At 43.1% G+C, this 21,940-nt stretch overlaps 1 protein-coding gene across 9 annotated transcripts in view; it reads left to right on the forward strand.

Moving 5' to 3' along the window:
• The window catches only part of LOC132836999 (AP2-associated protein kinase 1-like), a 128,229-nt gene that overhangs the window by 57,918 nt on the left and 48,371 nt on the right, over positions 1 to 21,940 (forward strand). For 8 of the 9 annotated variants that reach the window (XM_060856619.1, XM_060856621.1, XM_060856618.1 and 5 more), the window contains exons 10-13: positions 554 to 708; positions 11,694 to 11,977; positions 17,452 to 17,670; positions 20,065 to 20,300. In XM_060856619.1, the coding sequence (XP_060712602.1) occupies positions 554 to 708; positions 11,694 to 11,977; positions 17,452 to 17,670; positions 20,065 to 20,300 (894 nt within the window). The remainder of the gene's footprint in view (positions 1 to 553; positions 709 to 11,693; positions 11,978 to 17,451; positions 17,671 to 20,064; positions 20,301 to 21,940) is intronic. The other variant, XM_060856623.1, reaches the window with a different exon arrangement.

Genomic DNA, 21,940 nt, shown 5'->3' on the forward strand with positions numbered 1-21,940 from the left:
AAAGCTTTTTAAATGCACAAAATCTTTTCATTTGAACTGAAGATATTGAAGTGAGATGTTCGGAACATGTGGCCTATTCTTGTGGTCCTTAAAGAATTGTAATGAGGTAAGTAGAGATCGATGTTTGTTTATACTAATTACTGAGATTGTAACCAGATGGCACAAAATTATGGTTAAGAACTGTTTTCTATATAAAGTCCAGATCCCTCTGCCATTTTGTTGATGCAGTATCTATCTTTGAACCTTTTCTAATAGGAATCGATTGCTTGAAAAGTGGAAGTATTGAAGCTTACAAATAATGAGAAGCAGAATGGGTCAGATTAGACCACGTTATTCTGATTGTGGTATCAACACAGTTTGGTGATGTTAAAAAGTGGTCTGGTGTATTCTATCGATCCCTGTTCCATGACTGAATATTTCTGCTGTCTGCACTTCCAAGACTGCAAAGTTAAAACAACGGGTGTGGGAGAGGGAGAGAGAGTTGGGTGTGTGTTATAGTGTGATGTTTTCTGGTGTCTTTCCCGTACATGAAACTGTTGTCCTCATTTCACAGACTGACAGACCCAACTCCACCAACTGAGACATCAATAGCTCCTCGCCAAAGGCCGAAGGCTGGGCAGGCTCCAGCCAACCCAGGGATGCTGCCCATTCAGCCTTCTCTGACCCCACGCAAAAGGCCATCGACCCAGGCAGTCCTACCGCCAGCAGGTCAGAGACCATTCGTCCATGTTTTTGGCAGCTTGTACCAATTTGACACTTGCTGTTCGTCTCATTAGCCTTGAATAATCAGGTTCAATGCAGCAATTTATGCTTTTTTCAATATATTTGACTGAAAACTAGAAATCTATTACATAGAGACTGATTAATTTCATAAAAGGCTTATTTTTGATGTAAGCATATTCATGACGTTCAAACCTTCCATGTTTTGGGGCCTCTTTATCATTGAGAATTGTCACTTTTCTGTTTGCACTTAGACATTTCTGAATCTGATTCTTTGCAGTCGAATATGTCAGAAGCACAAGATCTCCTCCACTCACTACTGAGCTGTAGATGCCTAGAGTGACCTTACATGACTTGGCTTATCTCTCACTGTCAACCAAGGCTGGAGTTTAGGGAGAGGCCAGAGCGATTTTATGTATCAGCATCCTTGTATTGTTGAAATGAGTGCTGTCGACTACCACAGAATAAAGATGGATAAAGAAGGCCATTCACTTCATGATAGTTCTTCAGGAAGCCTTAGTAGTTTCCTCATTCATAAAATGTTTCCACAAGTTTCCCTAAATTACTAAATCGGTTACAAAATTTTCTTCATTGTGTGAATGACCTTCTGATGTTTGTCTTGATTGTGTCTTTCTCTGGTTAGTGTCTGATGCCTTGGGACAAAGTCCTGCAACTTTGTTTGAAATCTCTTTTCTGATCTCTTTTCTTCATGCTACCTTTCCATCTTTTAAAAATCACTCTGTGTCACCTACTTTGGAGACAAAAATGAAAATGCAGCTTTGTTTTTTCCCTTCAATTGCTGATGATATCTTTATGAATGCTCAACCTTGTAGCTTCTGCCTGCATTCTCTCCATTGCTCAACGTCTGCCTCATAACTTACTGTCTCAAGCTGGATGCAGCAAAAATACGATCTGGTCTGACCACAACACAGTTTGATTGTGATAACCACTGACTTGTGCTGTGCTGCTTAGGTAAAACAATTCAGTGCTCTTTCTGCTTCATTTATTGCAGTTCTGTCTTAGGTGGTCAAATTGAACGTTACGTTTGCTAGGAGTTTTGGGGTTTTTGTCCGAAGTTACTGCAACATCTTCAGTAGGGTCATTTTGTTTCTGCTGCTGTTATTTTGCTTTATCTATTTTCTAATTGCAATTCCCCACCCATCTCAAAATCATCACCTTTTCATCGGTATCATCTGCACATTTGGATACCGTGTGTATTTCGAGAAATTCATTGCCAAAGCAAATGGGAAGGCAGGTCCCAATTACATTCGTCAGCACTTTATCTCTCCAACAACTTAACCATTTCCAAAATTTGTTTGGAAGGTACACCTCCTTGAGTTGATCAGATTCCTTTGTGTAGAGCCAGGTCAATGTCTTTTGGGGTGTCTTACAGTACCACATTATCACGCTATGCACCGTCCAGTTGGGATGTTAACACAATGACAAAGCTCCCCTGTTCCACTTCTTATTGTGACATGAGATGTTTGACATTGACCAGCCCATAACATCTTACTTGAAAGGCTGCACGAGAGTTTCAGCCCAGCAGTGGAGTTCCCAGACTGGATTTTGTGTTGGAATCTCAAGGGTGAGGCTGCAACCCACAACCTTCTGAGTCAAACAAAATTGAAGTCCGCTGAGCTGTGAATAATCCTTCCGTTTCACCAGTTCGAGTTCTTCACCTTCCTTCTGAATGTTGCTTTAATTCACCTCTGCAAGCAATCACCAGGAGGGAGTGGTCATTCAGAGTGTTAATCATCTCAAGGCTATCCAGTGTGCCCTAAGATTTTCTTCCGTTCTTAAATATTCTTCTCCTTTTCTGCCCTCCCTCACCTGTCCATCCCCTTTGTGCATCCATGGCTTTTCCGATCTATGTCTCCTCTCCTCCAGTTCACATCTCTGTGGGATATCTGTTGTCTTCCAGCCTGGACTTCTGAACACCCCTGATGTTAATCACACTTCTGTGGATGACTGTTCCTTCAGATGCCTGGGTTCAAGTCCGGCATTAGTGTTCTAAACCTGTCAACCTCTTTCCGTCTCTCTACTCTGTAAATGAATGCCTTTAAGACTTAGAACTTCACTTAAGCCTTTCCTGTCTCTCTTCTGCTTTCCCTTCAGAGCCCCTGCCATTGTTTAACTGTTGACAGCAGAGGGGAATGACTGGTTCTTGCTGCAGCTCTTCAGTTCACAGCAAGGGAAAAAATGAGCTGAGCTCTGTTTAGACTTCTTGACACTGGAACACTGAAATCTCTCTGAAAAGAAGAAGGTTCCCGCATTGCTAACACAGCAAGTGCCACCTCAGTATTTAAAGTTCCACTCCGTTGATGGCCCAAGGTCTTGCTGAAGTACATGTTGGGTTCTGGAGGAATGACATTTTGAATATATCTTGCAAATTACCATTGTCACTCTTAAATATACCAAGTGCGCATCTCAGTGATGAAGACCAGAAGGGTTCATCTGTTGATTTGGTTTCTCTGACAGTTTTGCTTCCCTAATAAAATAGGATTTGAGTGACCATGTTTTTGTTCTTTTAGAACAATGAATCATGTCTGAGTTGAATATTAACAAAGAACAAAAAACAAAGAAAATTTACAGCCCAAGAACAGACCCTTCAGCCCTCCAAGCCTGAGCCTATCCAAATCTACTGTTTAAACCTGTCGCCCAATTCCTAAGCATCTGTATCCCTGTGCTCCCCACCGACTTAGGCATCTGTCCTGACGCATCTTAAACGAATCTACCGTGCCTGCCTCTACTACCTCTGCTGGTAACGTGTTCCAGGCACCTACCACCCTCTGTGTGAAGTACTTGCCACGTTATCCCCCTTAATCTTTTCATCTCTCATCTTGAAAGCATGACCTCTCATTATCGAATCCTTCACCCTGGGAAAAAGCTTACCTCTATATCTCCCCTGTCTTTACCCTTCATGATTTTGTAGACCTCAATTAGATCCCCCCCAATCTCCTTTTTTCGAATGAAAACAATCCGAACCTACTCAACCTCTCTTCAAAGCTAGCACCTTCCATACCAGGCAACATCCTCGTAAATCTTCTCTGCACCCTCTCCAAGGCGTTCACATCCTTTTGATAATGTGGTGATCAGAACTGTACACAGTATTCTAAATGCAACCGAACCAATGTCTTGTACAATTTTAACATGACCCGCCAGCTCTTATACTCAATACCCAGTCCGATGAAGGCAAACATACAGTATGCCTTCTTGACCACTCTATCCACCTGTGCAGCAACCTTCAGGGTACAATGGACCTGCACGAGCAGATTTCTCTACTCATCAACATTTCCCAAGGCATTCCCATTCATTGTATCATTCGCTCTCGAATTAAACTTCCCAAAATGCATCACCTCACATTTGCCTGGATACTTCTGACTTATTCAGAGTGTATAATTGCTTTGAACCAGGAGGCAAAGCCAGTTTTGATTAGGACTTTGTCCAGAGCAGTGTTTGTTAAACCCGCTCAAAAGGTTGTGACAGGAGCACCCACTGACAGATTCAAGGAACCCAGGGAGAAAATAAAATGTTCTATGGTTTTAAACAATCACAAGTAACTTCACCGAAGAAGGTAGATCTTCAGTTGTAAATCTGTACGAACAGCTGTTCTCTAAGGATCCACAAATGGCAATCTGGCCCTGGAATCAAGGTAAACAGGAGATTTCACTTTTCACTGCAAGCAAATAACAGTATCGAAGAAGAAAAGGATATCCATCAGCATTAAAAGTAAATCTTTATCTTAAATCCTTGAGCAGGTAACATCACTTCTAATGGGAGAAAATAATTTTTGAGGACTATTATCTGAGAGTCCTCAGTATTAGACTAGATTCCCTACAGTGTGAAAACAGGCCCTTTGGCCCAACAAGTCCACACCGACCCTCCGAAGAATAACCCACCAGTCCTATTTCCCTCTGACTAATACACCTAACACTATGGGCAATTTAATATGGCCAACTCACCCTAACACTCATATCTTTGGACTGTGGGAGGAAGCCCACGCAGACACGGGGAGAATGTGCAAACCCCACACACAGTCGCCTGAGGCTGGAATAGAATCGGGAACCTTGGTGCTGTGAGGCCACTGTGCCGCCCCCTGTCCACAATTTCACTGAACAGTTCTTATTTTAATGTTATTCAGATATCCTGCTGCTTTGCACATGTGGTGACTAATCCTCTGTGATGCTTCCTTCCACTTCCATATTGTTTCCCACCATTCCTTAATTATTTGGCCAAGATTCCTTTCTCATTGAGTGAAGATTAAAATCTGATTGAAGATTTGTAGCTCGGGTATCCGTTGTTGTGGTTCTGCTCGCCGAGCTGGAAGTTTTTGCTGCAAACGTTTTGTTCCCTGGCTAGGGAACATCATCAGTGCTGTTGGGGCCTCGTGTGAAGCGCTGCTTTGATGTTTCTTCCAGTATTTATATTGGTTTGTTCTTGCCGCTTCCGGGTGTCAGTTTCAGCTGCAGTGATTTGTATGTGGGGTCCAGGTCAATGTGTCTGTTGATGGAGTTTGGGGATGAATGCCATGCTTCTAGGAATTCTCTGGCTGTTCTCTGTCTGGCTTGTCCTATGATAGTGGTGTTTTCCCAGTCAAATTCATGTTGCTGGTTGTCTGAGTGTATGGCTACTAGAGATAGCTGGTCGTGTCGTTTTGTGGCTAGCTGATGTTCATGGATGCGGATTGTTAGCTGTCTTCCTGTTTGTCCTATATCGTGTTTTGTGCAGTCCTTGCATGGTATTTTGTAAACTACGTTAGTTTGGCTCATGCTGGGTATTGGGTCCTTTGTTCTAGTGAGTTGTTGTCTGAGCATGGATGTTGGCTTGTGTGCTGTTATGAGTCCTAAGGGTCGCAGTAGTCTGGCTGTCAGTTCTGAGACGCTCCTGACGTATGGTAGAGTGGCTAGTCCTTTTGGTTGTGGCATGTCCTCGTTCCTCGGTCTATCTCTTAGGCATCTGGTGATAAAGTTGCGTGGGTATCTGTTTTTGGCGAATACCTTGTATAGATGTTCCTCTTCCTCTTTTCGCAGTTCTGGTGTACTGCAGTGTGTTGTGGCCCTTTTGAATAGTGTCCTGATGCAGCTTCGTTTGTGTGTGTTGGGGTGGTTACTTTCATAGTTTAAGACTTGGTCTGTGTGTGTTGGTTTCCTGTGTACCCTTGTGGTGAATTCTCCGTTGGGTGTTCTCTCTACTAACACGTCTAGGAATGGGAGTTGGCTATCCTTTTCCTCTTCTCGTGTGAATCGGATTCCTGTGAGTGTGGCGTTGATGATTCAGTGTGTTTTTTCTATATCTGTGTTTTTGATGATTACAAAGGTGTCATCAACATATCTGATCCCGGAAACGGCAAGAACATCCATCAACAGACACATTGACCTGGACCCCACATACAAATCACTGCAGCTGAAACTGACACCCGGAAGCGGCAAGAACAAACCAATATAAATACCGGAAGAAACATCAAAGCAGCACTTCACACGAGGCCCCAACAGCACTGATGATGTTCCCTAGCCAGGGAACGAAACGTTTGCAGCAAAAACTTCCAGCTCGGCGAGCAGAACCACAACATGAGTGAAGATTCCTTTATGAAGTTGTGGGCTTCTAATGAGATCAATTATTGATTATGTTTCACGGTTACATCTGGATCTTTCTTTCACCTTGCCCTTTTACTTTCAATCTCAAACCTTGACTGAAGGTTTTCTCTGCCATTGAGTGTTGTCTTATCCTGGTTTCTCTTGCCGTTCTGGTGATAATGATCTTTGCCTTTGTTATCAGTTGGGTGGTTCCAGTATTTGTTATGCAATTGGCAATTCATGTTCACACCCAGCTATGATGTTGTCATAAATGTTTTCCACCCCTTTCTTTCAGCAATTTAACTTTTGTTTATTTTTTTGCTGACTATGCTGAGTACTTGTATAATTAATCCACCTATCCTTTCCTGCAAGCTTCGATGGAGTCTTTCTTGGTGAAAGCCTACGTCAGTCTTTATCTTCAAATGTTTTAATGCCCCAACCTAATGATTATTCCTATTTCTCAATCAACATGCATTTCAAATCAGATATTGTAACAAGCATTTAATAAGCAACAAATGGGAACAAGACAGATCCCATTGATTTATAAGCAACTCCACCTACCACCAAGCGTCGCTCAGGTTGTTGGTTGTCAACTCTCTTCACTTTTCTAAACTGCCTTATTAGCCATTCTGTCATGAGGCACCTCAATGATGGCCCCACTCTCCTTTCCTGACAGTACTGTTTGCTGAACTCCAAAACTACACACAGTACTCTGACAAGCATAACCCAAGCTCTTGACCAACAGCTTGTTTCATCGTACTGAGTTTTTCCCTAAGCTGTAATATTAGAGTCAGAGTCCTACAGCATGGAGATGGGCACTTTGACTCAAATTGGTCTGTGCCAACTGAAATGTCTCTCCACACGAACCTCATTTCCCTGCACTTCACACATACCCTTCTAAACCTTTCCTATCTGTGTATTTCCTATCCATGTTGCTCAGTTGGATCAAGCAAACACTTTGTGAGCTTTTCAAACCCCACTGTCAGCTCTACTGAATTATTAATTACATGCAAACTTGGTTTAAGCCCTGACCCAGCATGGAGTTGCCTAGTGATTCTTAGAACCTCTGAAGTTGTACAGTACAGAGCCATCCAACTGCTCATGACACGCACGCACGCGCACACACACACCACAGTCTACCTTTGCCTCCATCTCACATCCTCGCTTACTGTCTGGGACCTGCACTGATGCGTGAACCGTTGTGAGTGGCTGATTGAATATCCTGCAATCAGCTCCCTACCATTTTTAGGCAGAATTGAACTTGGCCGCTGAACAATCTTTGAGACTATATGCTCCGAATGTTAGAATTTGCAGATTATTGGCTTGCCTAATATCATTGACTGCCACAGGAAGCAGATGTCCCTGCTGATTTGCTCTGATCTGTAACTTGTGTTTGAAATCCTTCACTCCTTTGTATTTCCCTACCCTCTATGGTTGAAGCATTCACTGGAGGGTATTCCATGTCCTGCCGCAGACAGGCAAGACCAGGAATCTGACTGGCTGCAGCTGCACCTCCTGGGAGAACTCACAAATTGACTTCAGGCACTTCCCGCCAGTGAATTGACCCATTCAGCACATGGTTGGACAATATCTTGCTGTCAAACTCTCAGAGTGACTTTACAAGAGGTCTGGCCGCAAGTTATTGGTCCGTCCCAAAAATTACAGAAAGTGAAGGAGGCAGACTGTTCATTAAGAGTGGAGGAGCAAACGTACTGGGTCCAACCGCCATGTTCTCCCAACAGGAAATGAGAACTCTTGGGACAAACAGCATTGCTATTTTGCTGAAATTACTTCAGCTAAGTGTGTACTGAGGCTCCTTGACTAACAATAACATTTATTCCAAAGTGTGTTTGTCCCTTTGAAGCAGCCAAGTTCAGAATCATGCAATGCCGTCAGCATTTTCCAAACTCAGTGCATTTCTTTCTTGCTGTCAAAATATATTAACTTCACGAAATATATTATTGGCATGTGATGTTATTAAATTGAACTGTCAGAAGCAATTTAGCTCTTTTAACTTGTCGTCTGTGTCTTTAGCGTCACGGTTTATTGTGTTAAAGATACTGGGATAATTGACTGCTTAGTTTTCTACTTTGGTTCCAGCAATTTCCTTCAAAGCCCAGCCCTTGGTGATTGATGCATATATCCTTGGATTATTTTATATCACAATGGCACTGATGGCTGATCTTACATTCTCCTATTGTTTGTTACTTTGGCATGTTTTAATTAACAGTCAGGACAGCAAAATAGGATTTTCAGACACCTTGTGCACTCACAATGTCTCATGACGTATTTAAAAAATATCACTTTGCTGAAATGATGCACACACCTCTCTTCACTCAATTTCCTTTTCCAATGTACTTTTTCTTGTTTGTTGTAAAGTCACAGAGATGTACAGCACAGAAACAGACCCTTTTGGTCCAATTTGTCCGTGTCGACCAGATATTCTACCTTGATCTAGTCCTGTTTGCAAGGAAATGGCTCATATCTCTCTAAACCATTCCTACTCATATACCCATCCACGTGCACTTTAAATGTTGTAATTGTACCAGTCTCCACCGCTTCCTCTGGCGGCTCATTCCATACATGCATCGCCTTCTTTGTGAAGGGGTTGCCCCTAAGGCCCTTTTAAAATGTTTCCCCTCTTGGACTCCCAACTTGGGGAGAAGACCTTGTCTATTTACCTTATCCATGCCCTTCGTGATTTTGTAGACTTCTAAAAGGTCACCCCTTTTCCTCCTACACTACAGGGGAAAAATGTCCCAGCTTATCCAGCCTTTCCTCATAACTCAAACTCTCCAGCCTTGGTACCATCCTTGTAAATCTTTTTTGTGTCCTTTCTAGTTTAATAACATCCTTCCAATAGCAGAGCAATCACGATTGTATGCAAAATTCCAAAAGTGGCCTTATCAATGTTTTGTACAACCAGAACTTAATGTCCCAATTCCTGTACTCATTGCTCTGTCAGATGAAGGCAAGCTTGCCAAATACCACCTTTACCCCAGCTACCCGTGATCTCACTGAGGACCTATGTACCTTCACCCCACCCCTTGTTCCTTCTTTCTTCCATTAAAATGAAAATGTGTTATTCTTTATCTTAATTGTATTTCATTGTTGACAAGTACCCCAAAACTTACAATGTTGATGAACTCCCTCAGTCTCCCCAATCCTATTGCAACTTTTAAGACATAGGGTCTGCCTGTTAACCATCCGATTTATCTGGTGTCACCTATTCCTGTTATCATATTGGCAGTCGCACAAAGGATTGTCCACTTAATGACAGTGTGGGCCCTCATCCTGCCATGCTCTGGCACCAGCTGCTTTGATATCTTCTCATTCCTGAAGAAGGACTGACGCCCGAAACGTCGGTTCTCCTGCTCCTCGGATGCTGCCTGGCCTGCTGTGTTTTTCCGGCACCACATTTTTCAACTCTGGTCTCCAGCATCTGCCGTCCTCACTTTCTCCTCGCTGTTATATCTTCCCCTGGATTTTGGGTGCATCCCTCAACATTCATTTCCACTCATGCGTTTGCATTAGTTGGTGAGCTGCCTTGGCTTGTGCAGACTGTGCTCTGCAGTTCCATTTAATTAGTGTTCACTGACTCACTGTCTCCAGAATAGCAAATAATATAGCACTTTGGTACAAAGATGAAGCAGCAGGTCGCGTCATCCTTCATCTGTCAGGGAATGGGACATCAGTCAGCATATTGTTCAGATGGTCGTTCTTTGGCTGTGCTCCAACTCCAGAAGCAACCTCTATCAGACTGGCTGTCAAAGATTAACAGAATCACGGAGCTATACAGCTTGGAAACAGACCCTTCGGTCCAAATCATCCATGCCGACCAGAAATCCTAAATTAATCTAGTTTCATTTGTCAGCATGTGGCCATTATCCCTCTAAACCCTTCCTATTCATCTGCCCATCCAGATGCATTTTAAATGTTGCAATTGAACCAACCTCCACCACTTCTTCTGGCAGCTCATTCCATGCACGTACCACCCTCTACTTGAAAAGGTTGCCCCTTATGTCCTTTTTAAATCTTTTCCCTGGCACCTTAAACTTTGCCTAGTTTTGGACGCCCCCAGTCTGAGAAAAAGATCTTGACTGTTTATCCTATCCATTCCCCTCACGATTTTATAAACCTCGATGAGGTCACACCTCAGCCTCTGACGCTCCAGGGAAAAGAGCCCAAGCCTATTTAGCCTCTCCCTATAGCTCAAACCCTCCAACCCTGACAACATCATTGTTAATCTTCTCTGAACCCCTTCAAGTTTCACAACATCTTTCCTATGGAATGGAGACCAAAATTGAATGTAGTATTCCAAAATTGGCCAAATCAGTGTCCTGTACAGCTGCAAGCAATATTCCCTTTGACGTTACCATTAAGTGTGTAAGTCCTGCCCTGATTTGCCGGACGAAAATGTCGCACCTCATATTTATCATGATTAAACTCCATCTGCCACTCCTTGGCCTATCCAAGAAGGATGGTTGGAGTCCAGAAGTCCATTCAATCCATCATGCCACTGGAAGCCATCTAATCCCTCTAAATTGCGAATAAGTCCTGTTTAAGATTGTCTCTACTTGTCTTTTGGAAGTTCCCATTGAATCTCCTTATGCTACTCATGCAGACTGTACTTTCTAGATTCCTCTGTGTGGAGTCATCTCTTTGCAATTCTCCTCTTGATTTTTGCCGTTTACTTGAATTCTCTGGCGGCCTATTCCTGAACTCTTTTCCAGTCTTTCCCTGCTTGTTCAATCAATAATCTGTCAGTAATTGTGAGTAACTCCTTCAGAACCTGCTTTGCAAAGCATTGTGATGGGAGGGAGTTTGAATGACAGTTTCTGTAAACAGAGAAAATCGACTACGACTCAGCCATTCCATGCTTCCAGCCTCATCCGCCATTCAGTGTGATCAACTCACTTCCCTGTTCCCACGTCATCCCGATTATCCGAGGATCCCTTTAGCCCCAAAAACATTCAGTGATTTGGCTTCAGCTGCTTTCTGTGGCAGGGTCACCACTCACTGGGTGAAGAATGTTCTCTTTACCTTAGTACTAAATGTCTTATCCCATATTGTGAGACTGCGACCCCTTGTTGTTGGGACTCCCTGGTCAATGGGAGCATCCTTCCTGCATTTGCCCAATCCAGTCCTGATAGAATTGTATAGGTTTTCAGAAGAACCTGTCTCATTCTTCTCAATTCCAATGTAGGTAGTCCAAACTGCTTTAGTTTCTTTTTTGTACGTCCGTCCTGGGAATCAATCTAATTTGACAGTTACCTGTTTGAGATGCATTTTTTGAAATCTGACTTTGGCTGAAATGAAGGGTTGAATCAAATTTGTTTGAAGGTATGCAATTTCCGTGAACAGCTCTGTTTCCCAACCTTTCCCTGTGTTTGTCCCCAGGTGTTGTTCTCGGCAGTGGTCACAACACTCAGCCACCAGGCCCACAGCAGCCTCAGCAACAACCAAGGCCTCAGTTGCAGCAGCCGCAATTGGTGCTGCAACAGAAGCAGCCCCAGGCGTCAGCAGCGCAGCAGAAGCAGGCACAGGCTCAACCCCAGCTGCAAGCAGCAGGGCAGCCTCCTCCTGCCCCACAACAAGCAGCTGTCCAAGCCCAGCTCTTTGTGCAGCAGCCCCAGCTCCTGCAGCAGCAACAGCAACAACAGCAACAGATGATGGCTCAACAGGTGAGTGTGACCTGAGTACGTCCAGATTTCGTGGTTGAATGATGAACTTCAAGAGCACGATTGTCTTCTTTGTCCTGCACACTCCTCCTTACTTCAACTTTATTCCTGCAGACATAATTGTGATCCAAAAGTACAATCTTTTCCACTGCCTTTGTACTTCTTCCCAAGTGACCAGAAACTATCTGGAAACGGTGCTGAAAATTGAATTGATCCCAACAAATCTGATCATTGTGACTGAGAGATTAGACTGGACCTAAATTCTCTGCTTTTAAAAAGAATTATGGATGACCTAATTGAAACACGAGGAATTTTTCAAGGGCTTAACTGGGGAATTCGTAACAGTTTTTGGCCTGTGCAAAGGGAATCTGAAATATGGAATCACAGTCAGGGTCTGATAAAACTTAGAAAGGTATTGAATCGTTGAAGGAATTCTTTCCTGGATGGATTGTGGATGCTTTGTTGTTGAGATACCTTCAAGATCAAGACAGATGGATTTTTGGGTACGACAAACAAGGAATGAGAATAGGCCACTCAGCCCTTTAAACTCTGCTCCTCCATTCACCAGTATCATAGCTGATCTGATTTTGACTTCACCCTTACATTCCCCCACACACTGTAATCTTACATCACCTTGACAATCAAGTGTCTATTTGTCTCTGCCTCTGCATCCAAAATCTTTTGAGGAAAAGAATTTTTTAAGACACTCAACCTTTCATTTTCCTCATCTCTGTCTCAAATTGGTGACACCTTATTTTAAAACTGTGGTCCCTAGTTGTACCATCTCCCACAACTTTCCACCTCGTTTTTACACGTCTACCTAGTCAAGTCCATGTAGGATCTTGCATGTGACATCTGACTATTTAAAACTCCAAAGGATACAGGTTTAGCCTGTCTAGCCTTTTCTCATAAGACAAACCAATCATTCCAGCTCTTAGACAAGTAAACCTTCTCTGACTTCCTTCCAAAGCATTGATATTATTTTATATAAGTATGTTCTGGAAGAAAGGGTCATCAGGGCAATGTAAGGAGGCAAATTTGGTGCAGGTGATTGAGTGACTGGTGTGGCAGGTTCAAGGAGACAAACAACCAATTCTGCTCCTAATTATTTTGTTGATCACCAAAACTCTCTGGAACCAGTACATAATACTGGTGAGAGAAAAACTAACTTTTTCAAAGAAGATAGTCTTGGCTGTTTTCTTTGAGGAGTAAGTGAGGTCTGCAGATGCTGGAGATGAGAGTTGAAAATGTGTTGCTGGAAAAGCGCAGCAGGTCAGGCAGCATCCAAGGAGCAGGAGAATTGACGTTTTGGGCATGAGCTATTCCTGAAGAAAGACTCATGTCCGAAACGTCGATTCTCCTGTTCCTTGGATGCTGCCTGACCTGCTGCGCTTTTCCAGCAACACATTTTCAGCTCTGTTTTCTTTAAGGTTCATCTTTGTTGTCCAGGTTTTACAGCATGCTGGTCACTCTGAAACCTTGCTGGGTTGTTGCTTTTTGTCCTGTCACACGAATCGTACAGATCCTCCTGGTAGGCAGAAGTTGCCTGAGTGCGTCAGAAAAGTTCTGCTGCTGCAGAAATGTACATGAGCTGCTGAGATCAAAGAATAAGAGAAGCTTGCAGCACATTTAACTCTGCACTGGCACTTTCCAAGAGTAATTGTGCTTTGTTCCATGTCCATTCCTTTTCACATTATGTATGGAATCACCTTCCACCAAGCATATGGTATGCACTGCACTTCAGATTACCTCACAACCTTTACAATGTACTTCGATGTATACTTGAAATGACTATGCTATGCGTCTAGTGCTGGAAAGTGGGACAAGTGTAGATTTAGTGCAGTTTTGGCAGTGCAGCTTCAATTTGCAATAGGCTTTCTTCTATACTGCACGATTCTGCTCTTTTCTGGTGCAGTGTGTCCAAATTCCAACGGCTTTCTCCAAATTCACTGACTCTACACCATAACTGAAGTCGCTCACCCTGTACACCCTGTATCCTTTTAAGGACCTTTTACATCTTCACTGTTGTCTAGTTGAAGTCGCACCACAGACTGAGTAAGTTCAAGTGTAATATTCACTTTCTTATCCTAGTCTTTTATGCACAGATCCAGCAACCCACATGAATTTTAACCTCGTCAGTTCGTCCTGCTATGTTTAAAGATTTTTGTATTTAGTTCCAAGTTCTCTGCTCATCTGTACTTTTCACTTTATTGTATGTTGTTCATTGATGTTAGTCCCTTCAAAGTGTCTCACTTCACACCATTCTTCTGTCCATTTTCCTTTCCTGTCTGTCACCCTGAGGCCTGGAACTATCAACCTTGCCGTGTTCTACTTGATCAAGTTTCATCTCATCTGCAGGTTTTATAATGCTGCTCCCTACACCTGAATCATGATGATGTTTGACAATTTTAAGGAGTAATGGACTGCAAATTTACCCTTGAGGAATCAACTGGTCTCAAAAATATCCACCACCTGCATCCTTTCCTTCCATTCACTGACCAACTTTATTTTCATCTTGTCACTTAGCGCTTAATTTGATCGAGTCCGTTCCCCTGTATGAGAAACCTATATGGTACTTGTCGAAAACCTGCCAAAAGCCTTCCACACATAAAATCCTCCCTACGGTGATTGCTGTCTCTCTCACTTCACCAGATCATTCAAATTCCATGAGAATCAAATAAGAGCAACCCACACATCCATGTCTCACCGCTGCATGCTGGCTGGGAAAAGAAACTGGATACATGGCTGCTGGGATAGACTAACTCCTTGTGGTGTGTCCAGTGAGCCTGGTACCTTCTGTACCACACCCGCATATAGGTCAGAAGGGTTTCCAAGTCAAAAGTCTCCAAGTATTGCACCAATGGCTGGGGAGTTCCTTCAATTTTTGTTTGCATCAGGCAGAATGCATTCCATCAATTGCTGCTCTGACCTACTGCAGCCTCCTTAACTAATTGCTGGATTTGTACAAGTACATTCTACAGCTTGCATGATAGTGTCTCTCATCAACCTTACAGGGGCCAGATGCTTCACTCTTGGCACCACTTCCTGGCTGGGATATTATGTGTGTGTCAAGATTTCATGAATTGCAATTGCCATTTTAACTGAAGTTGTTTATGGTACTGATGTACAGTTGTGGATGGTACTCTGAGAAAGTGAGCATTAATAACCTGTGCAATGAGTTGATATTTTTCTGTCTCATTAAAATCATTTGAAATATGCATTGATATGAATTTTTCTTTCATTTGCTTACTTTATTTCAATTTTACTTTGGGAAAACAAATGTAGCTTTGCCCAATGTCTGTGTGAGAATTTATGTCTTGTTCAGTCAGGCCATGCTAAATGGTCTTCCGTACTGAAATTAACAGCCATGTTGAAGTGGAGAGAATTGTGTGGTTATCCTTTACAATTCACTTTCTTTGTTCATGTTCAGAGTCATGAGTTTAGTTTTGTCTATAGTCTTTTGTTTCAGTTTGTTTATTGTTTTGTGGAGTGTTCACATATTGCTGTCAACTTTATTGCAGTGACTGTTCAGTGCATATGCCAGTACTGCACAGTATGATTGCATCAGCTTAATGTTCTACTTATAGAGCGTAAATATATCAGATTTGTTACATGTTTGTATTAATGGATTCGGACCATTTCTTTGGATCTGTTCAGCTGCCTCTGCTGCATATGGATTGGTTGCATCCTTATTCATCAAGTAGAAACCCTGGCCAAATTCGGCACATGGTCCAGGCCAATAGTGCTGTGCATTTTAAAGTGATTCAACCTTTGAAGGACATGTGTTTACCAAGTCCAAGTGTGCACATGAAATTGTTGCAGTTTCCTTGATGGATCTGTGGCACTCATTGGTTGCCTTATTATTAATATTGAGTTAGTTGCTACTCTGCATTGTACTTTTACTGTCAGTCAGAGGCCTGGGGTTCACTTGGGCTTTGACTATTAAATCTGGGATCATTCTACAGTGTGGTTTTGAGGGAGTGCTGCATTATCTAAGATGCCATGTTTCAGTTGAGATATTAAACATTCTGGGGTCCACCGCAACCAGAAACTGAACTCAACCAGATGTACCAATATCGTAGCAGCAGAGTAGGTCAGACGGTGGGAATTCTGAGTTAACTAACTCAACCCTGACCCTGCCATTGCCTTTTTACCATCTCCAAGGCATAAGTCAGGAGTATGATGGAATACTTCCCACTTGCCTGGATGAGTGCAGCTCCAACAGTACTCAAGGAGCTTGACACCATTCAAGACAAAGCAGCCTGCGCAGCTGGCACCCCATCGACCATCTTCATTCTTGAGTCACGACCCAACTCCTACCGTAGCAGCAGTGTGTACCATCTAAAAAAAAGGCTCCTGAGACAGAATCTTCCAAATCCACTACCATTGAGAAAGACAAGGGCAGGAAACACATGGAACACCTGCACCTGCGAGTTCCCATCTGAGCTACTCACCACTTGTTCCTTCAGTGGCGCTGGGTCAAGATCCTGGAAGCCCCTCCCTGACAGCACTGGGGATATAACTGCACCACATGGACGGGAGTGGTTTCGGTCGGTCATTCCCTACCATCACCTAAAGGGAGGTTAAGTATGGGTGAGAGATGCTAGTTTATCCGCTGATACCCTCATTTTCAATACATTGACAAAAAAGGGTCCCATCGATCATCTTGGATAGAAAGGTCCTGCAGCACCGTTTTGAGCTGGAGCAGAACTGGTTGTCCTGTTCAGTTTTTGTTCAGATCTCCTAGCTTGGATTATGGGGTCATAATGTGATTTCTATTTGTGGAGCTGTCTGTGTGCAAATTGGCTGCCACATTCCTGACATTACCGCAGTGACTCAACCTGAAGAGCATTTTATTAGCTGTAACATGTCCAGAGCCATCTGATGGTTGGGCACAATGATAGGACCACAGGAACAGGAGGAGGCCATTCAGCATCTCAGGCTGTACCACTCTTCATTGTGATCATGGCTGATCCGTGACCTAACTCAATCTATCTGCTTTTGTCCCCTATCCCTTACTACCTTTGCTTAATAAAAACTTAGCTATCTTGGATTGAAGATTCACACCTACTCCAGGATTCCTTGTCAAGCAGATCGTTTGTCTTGTTGTTTTCATTCCAAATACCCTGTTTCTGACGGCATTGCATGGAACATTTCAATATTTGTTATTCCGTTGAGGCACTCTGTAATTACAGGCAATTGCACCTTGATCTACTTGCTGCTTCGGTCTGCTTAGCTTATCACTGCCCCAGTTTTCCATTGATGTGATACAAGTTGTGATGTACAATGCAGAACTTGTGTTTTGTGTGCTGCACTGTCATGCTTTGGGAATAGTGGAAATCCAGTTATGCCAACATGGCTCCTTCATGATTTTTATTTTTAACCATTTATTTTGTTTTACATCACTGTTCTTTTTTTGAAGATTTTATTTTTTCATTATTTTTGGGTCTCTTTTTATTTGCATGTGTCTGTGCCAGTACCACGCCATGCAGCAAGCATTGCAACATCAGATGATGCAGAATTACTATCTCCAGCAACAGCAGCTTGCAACAGCCGTGCAGCAGCTACAGTACGTGAACCAGCAGGCTGCTCCTGCCCAGCCACAGCTGCCCTCAGCACTCCCTCAGCATACACCATTACCTCCACAGCAGCAACATAATCCAGCCCCACAACCAGCCTCTCAGGAACAGGGAATGGTAAGAGTTTAACCCTTGGAGAAATTATTCCTCGTCATTTTTCAAAGGGCCATATTTCTTAAAAGGAAAAGCAGTGAGAAAGAGTGACAGTTGTACCCACTAAAAGTGCTTCAGTATCAAACCCAGCATAATTGTGGATTGTAAGGAGAAACTTCTTCAGCCAGAGAGCGGTGAATCGTTGCCATAGAAGGCTGTGGAAGCCAGATCATTGAGTACATTTAAGACCGAGATAGATAGGTTCTTGATTGTCGAGGGTTACAGGGAGAAAGTGGGAGGATGGGGGTTGAGAAACTTATCAGCCATGATTGAATGGTGGAGCAGGCTCGATTGGCTGAATGGCCTAATGTCTGCACTTAGTCTCATGTACGCTATTTTGACATTTTGGGTAAATATCAATTTCCAGACCTCAGGTTATCAAATGAAAACTTAGTTTGCCCCAAACCCTACCTTCACAACTTCCTATTTTTGACAATATACCATTTTGTTCTCAGTTGCAAGACACTATTACCTACCACAGACCATTTAATGATGTCCATCTACAACCAAACCTACAAACCTTAAGTCCTGCTCCAGTTTGGGAGCATATCAACAAAAGATTTTGAAGTGATGTCTCAGCTATGAAGGGAGAGGACAAGTTAGTTCCTTCCATCACAATTGCTTATTTATTCTGTTTGAATGCTTTAGCTTTGCCTTTCCTACCGAATCCAGGCGGTCATCTGTTTAGTCTGTCTGCCACCTCAGCAACAAGGCAAACAGCAGGCCGGTTAGAACTCTGTCATCTTGACATCAAGGCATATTTGCCAAGTGTGACAGCAAGGAGCCCTGGCAAAATGGAAGTCAATAGGAATTAGGTTTTGACAGTAAACGCTGGCCTAGCCAGTAAGGCCCACATCCTGTGGATGAATGTTTTTACAAAAAATTACTGCTTAATGTTCAGCACCATTTTAGAGATTGACACAAATCCATATCCACTTGAAACAAAGCCTGGACAATGTCCAGACTTGAGGAGGCAGTTGGAAAGTAATATCCATGCTACATGAATGCGAGGCAATGAACAATTTCATCAAGAGAGAATCTGAGCATCTCACTTTGATATCCAATGGCAAGACCAATGCTAAATTCTCCCTGTGGCTGTGATCAGCAAACTAGCAGGGTTTAATATTGACCAGAAACTGAACTGGCCCAACCATGCAGGTAAGCTACCCACTCAAGCAATTCAGAGACTGCAGAGAGTAACTTAGATCCTGATTCACTAAACCTGTCCAGCATTCAAAAGGCATAAGTCAGGATTGTTACGGAATGCACTTGCGTAGATATGGCAGGTTGGACAACACTTGAGGAGTTTGATGCCATCTACGACAAAGCAATCCACTTATTTGGCATCACATCCACAAACGTACACTGCAGCTACTCAGCAAGACTCCTCAGACAGCACTTTGCAAAATCCATGATCAGTATCATCTTGACGGAAAATGGCAGCAGATCCATGGGAATGCCACTCCCTGCAAGACCCACTCTAAGCCAGTCAGCATCCTGACTTGGAATGTATATTGCTGTTCTCTCCCTTTTTGGTCACCACTTATCATGGCTCCTGTCGTCCTGTCCTGCTGACAAGAAACTGCTATGTGCATTAGGCTACAGACCACTGTCCCCTCCCACGTGCCAGTTTAGAGTGGAATTTCCCGGACCTTTCCCGACTAACTGACCTGGGTTTATAATGTGGTGTCTTGCCTCCGCCCCAGGATGTGACGTGGGACGAGAAGTTCATGTACTATGACAGCTTCACAAATGAGGCTCCCTAGACCAGTAATTGTTTGCTCGTGTGTTATTTTGCTCATCTGCAAATGAGCTAGGAGAGTGAGAACAAAATTGAAGTTTACTTTTTTGTTCCAGCTCCTAGAATTACATGTGAGACAATCTATTTTACTGAATTTGCCTTTGCCAAGGGTGTGTTTAAACAGGAAGTTGAATATTTCACAACAATGAGCTTCAGATAAGTGAGTATTTATATCCACTTGGGGATAACACAGAAGTTTAATCATGCAGACAAGGAACAAGATGGCCACTTGGCCCTTCAAGTCTGCTCCGTCATTTGATAAGATAGTGGCTAATTTGATTTTCATCCTAAATCTCCATTCCATTTTTCATCCCCCTTGGCAATGAAGAATTTATTTTCTTCTGCCGTACAAATATTTAAAGTTAGAGCATTCACTGCCTTTTAAAGAAAGTAATTTCACAGGTTCTCAAACCTCAGAAAAAAAATGTTTCCACATCTCTATCTTAAATGGGCACCTCCTTATTTTTCAAAAAATTAATGATGTGACGTGTTTTGGCCAGTCGATACAAGTGACACAATGCATTGATTTTATTTTTCTCTCTTGATGCCCACTGCAGACCCAAATACAACAACAACAACAGCAGCAGCAGCAGCAACCTCAAGTGGCCCCAAACCAGTCTCCAAAAATGGTGTCGGTGTCACTGACTCCTCCATCATCACCGAAGACTCAGCGTTCTGGCCACAGAAGGATCCTCAGTGATGTCACGTACAGTGCAGTGTTCGGTGTTCCAGTCAGTAAATCGACCCAGCTCCTGGCGGCTGCAGCTGCTGAAGCTGGTTTAAACAAATCCAAGTAAGTTCACCTTTATTTATTCAAATTTGAATTTAAACCCATTATCATTACATCCTGTCTGGATAAACTTGCAGCGCAGAATCAGGCCTTAGGGCCTACCTGGCTTGTGCTGATGTTTACTTTCTAGTAGAGTAGCCTACAGCAGTATGTCATCATGCATTCTCTGCTTCTTTCTCCCGTGTGCACTTATTAAACTTTTTCTTCAGTACCTCTGTGCTAATTCAACTGCTTCATGTGCTCACAGCCTGATAGGTTTCACATTTCTACCACCCGGTAAGCTGTACAAAGTGACCATTGTGTCACATCTGGATACACAGTCATGTGTTCGATCCTGCCTTTCAGCTCCACTTGTCACCCACAAAATGTAAGCATCTTCTACTCTTTAAACTCATCTTCCCTCATCCAGGAATATTGAACCCAATTATAACTGAGGGCAGTTTTTATTTATTTAGGGATGTGGATGTCACTGGCAGAGCCAGAATTTCTTGGTCATCCCAATATGCCCTTGAGAAGCTGATGGTGAACCGCCCTCTTGAACCTGCTGTGAGCAATGCACTGTCGGGACACACTCAAGGCTGTTCAAAAAGGCATTCCAGGAATTTGACCCAGGGACGCTGACGGACTGGCACGATCTTTCCAAGTCAGGGCGGTGTGTGGCTTTGGAGCAATTTGCTGGAACTGGTTTTCCCGTATATTTGCTGCCCTTGTTCTTTTGGATGGCAGTGGTTGTTCATGGATTTACCCTAATATATTTGTTGAATTACTGTCCTGCCTGTTATGGATTGCGCACACTGCTGACAGTGTGTGGTCAGCAGCAGACAGGGTGAAAGTACTCTTCAACATTCCCTCCCTCTGCCACTGATGCATAGTGCAAGGAGTGTGTACCATTTACACGATGCAGTGCAGAAACTCACCAAATATCTTACAGCAGCACTTTGCAAATCCTTGACCAGTGGAGAGAATATTGATCACTAATTCATTCACCTTTCATTCTGGCTGCTCCTGATGCACAGTGACAACAGTCTTTACTGTTTACAAGATGCACTGGAAAATCAGCAAAGCTCCTGTGATAGCACTTCAGAAATCTGCAACCTCTACCACTCGGAATGAATTTATTATCAATCCGATGTGGCACACCAGTGTGCTCAGTATTAAGCGGGGCAGTTTGTTTGTTCACAAAGCCAAGCAATTGGAGTCCTACTCATCAAGCTCATTGTAATGCTGGAGGAGATTTTATCCTCCATCAACTAATGTGGTGATATGACGGCTTTAAGAGGGAAACTTTGTCCTGTTTTCTTTTTCGGAAGAAAAGTTGAGACAGAGGTGAGGAGCTGTTTGCTCAAAGCCAAACGAGTAAACAGCTTGTGAGGCCTTGGAGCTTCTTTTAGAAAGTTGGAAAACTAGAAGCAGCCTGAATGGGTGGTGTCAAACTCCCACAGAACCAGAATTTTCAACAGTTGCTGGAGTCTTGAAGCTGGTTGTGGAAACTGTTATTCCACTCTCTGTTCCAGCAAAAAACTGAGGTTCTGTTCCAGCTCCTAGAATTACATGTGAGACAATCTATTTTACTGAATTTGCCTTTGCCAAGGGTGTGTTTATGGGATGTGACTCTGTTGAAACACTTAATTTGTAGTCATTAC

This window comes from Hemiscyllium ocellatum, chromosome 48, assembly GCF_020745735.1.
Source record: "Hemiscyllium ocellatum isolate sHemOce1 chromosome 48, sHemOce1.pat.X.cur, whole genome shotgun sequence".
NCBI lineage: Eukaryota > Metazoa > Chordata > Chondrichthyes > Orectolobiformes > Hemiscylliidae > Hemiscyllium > Hemiscyllium ocellatum.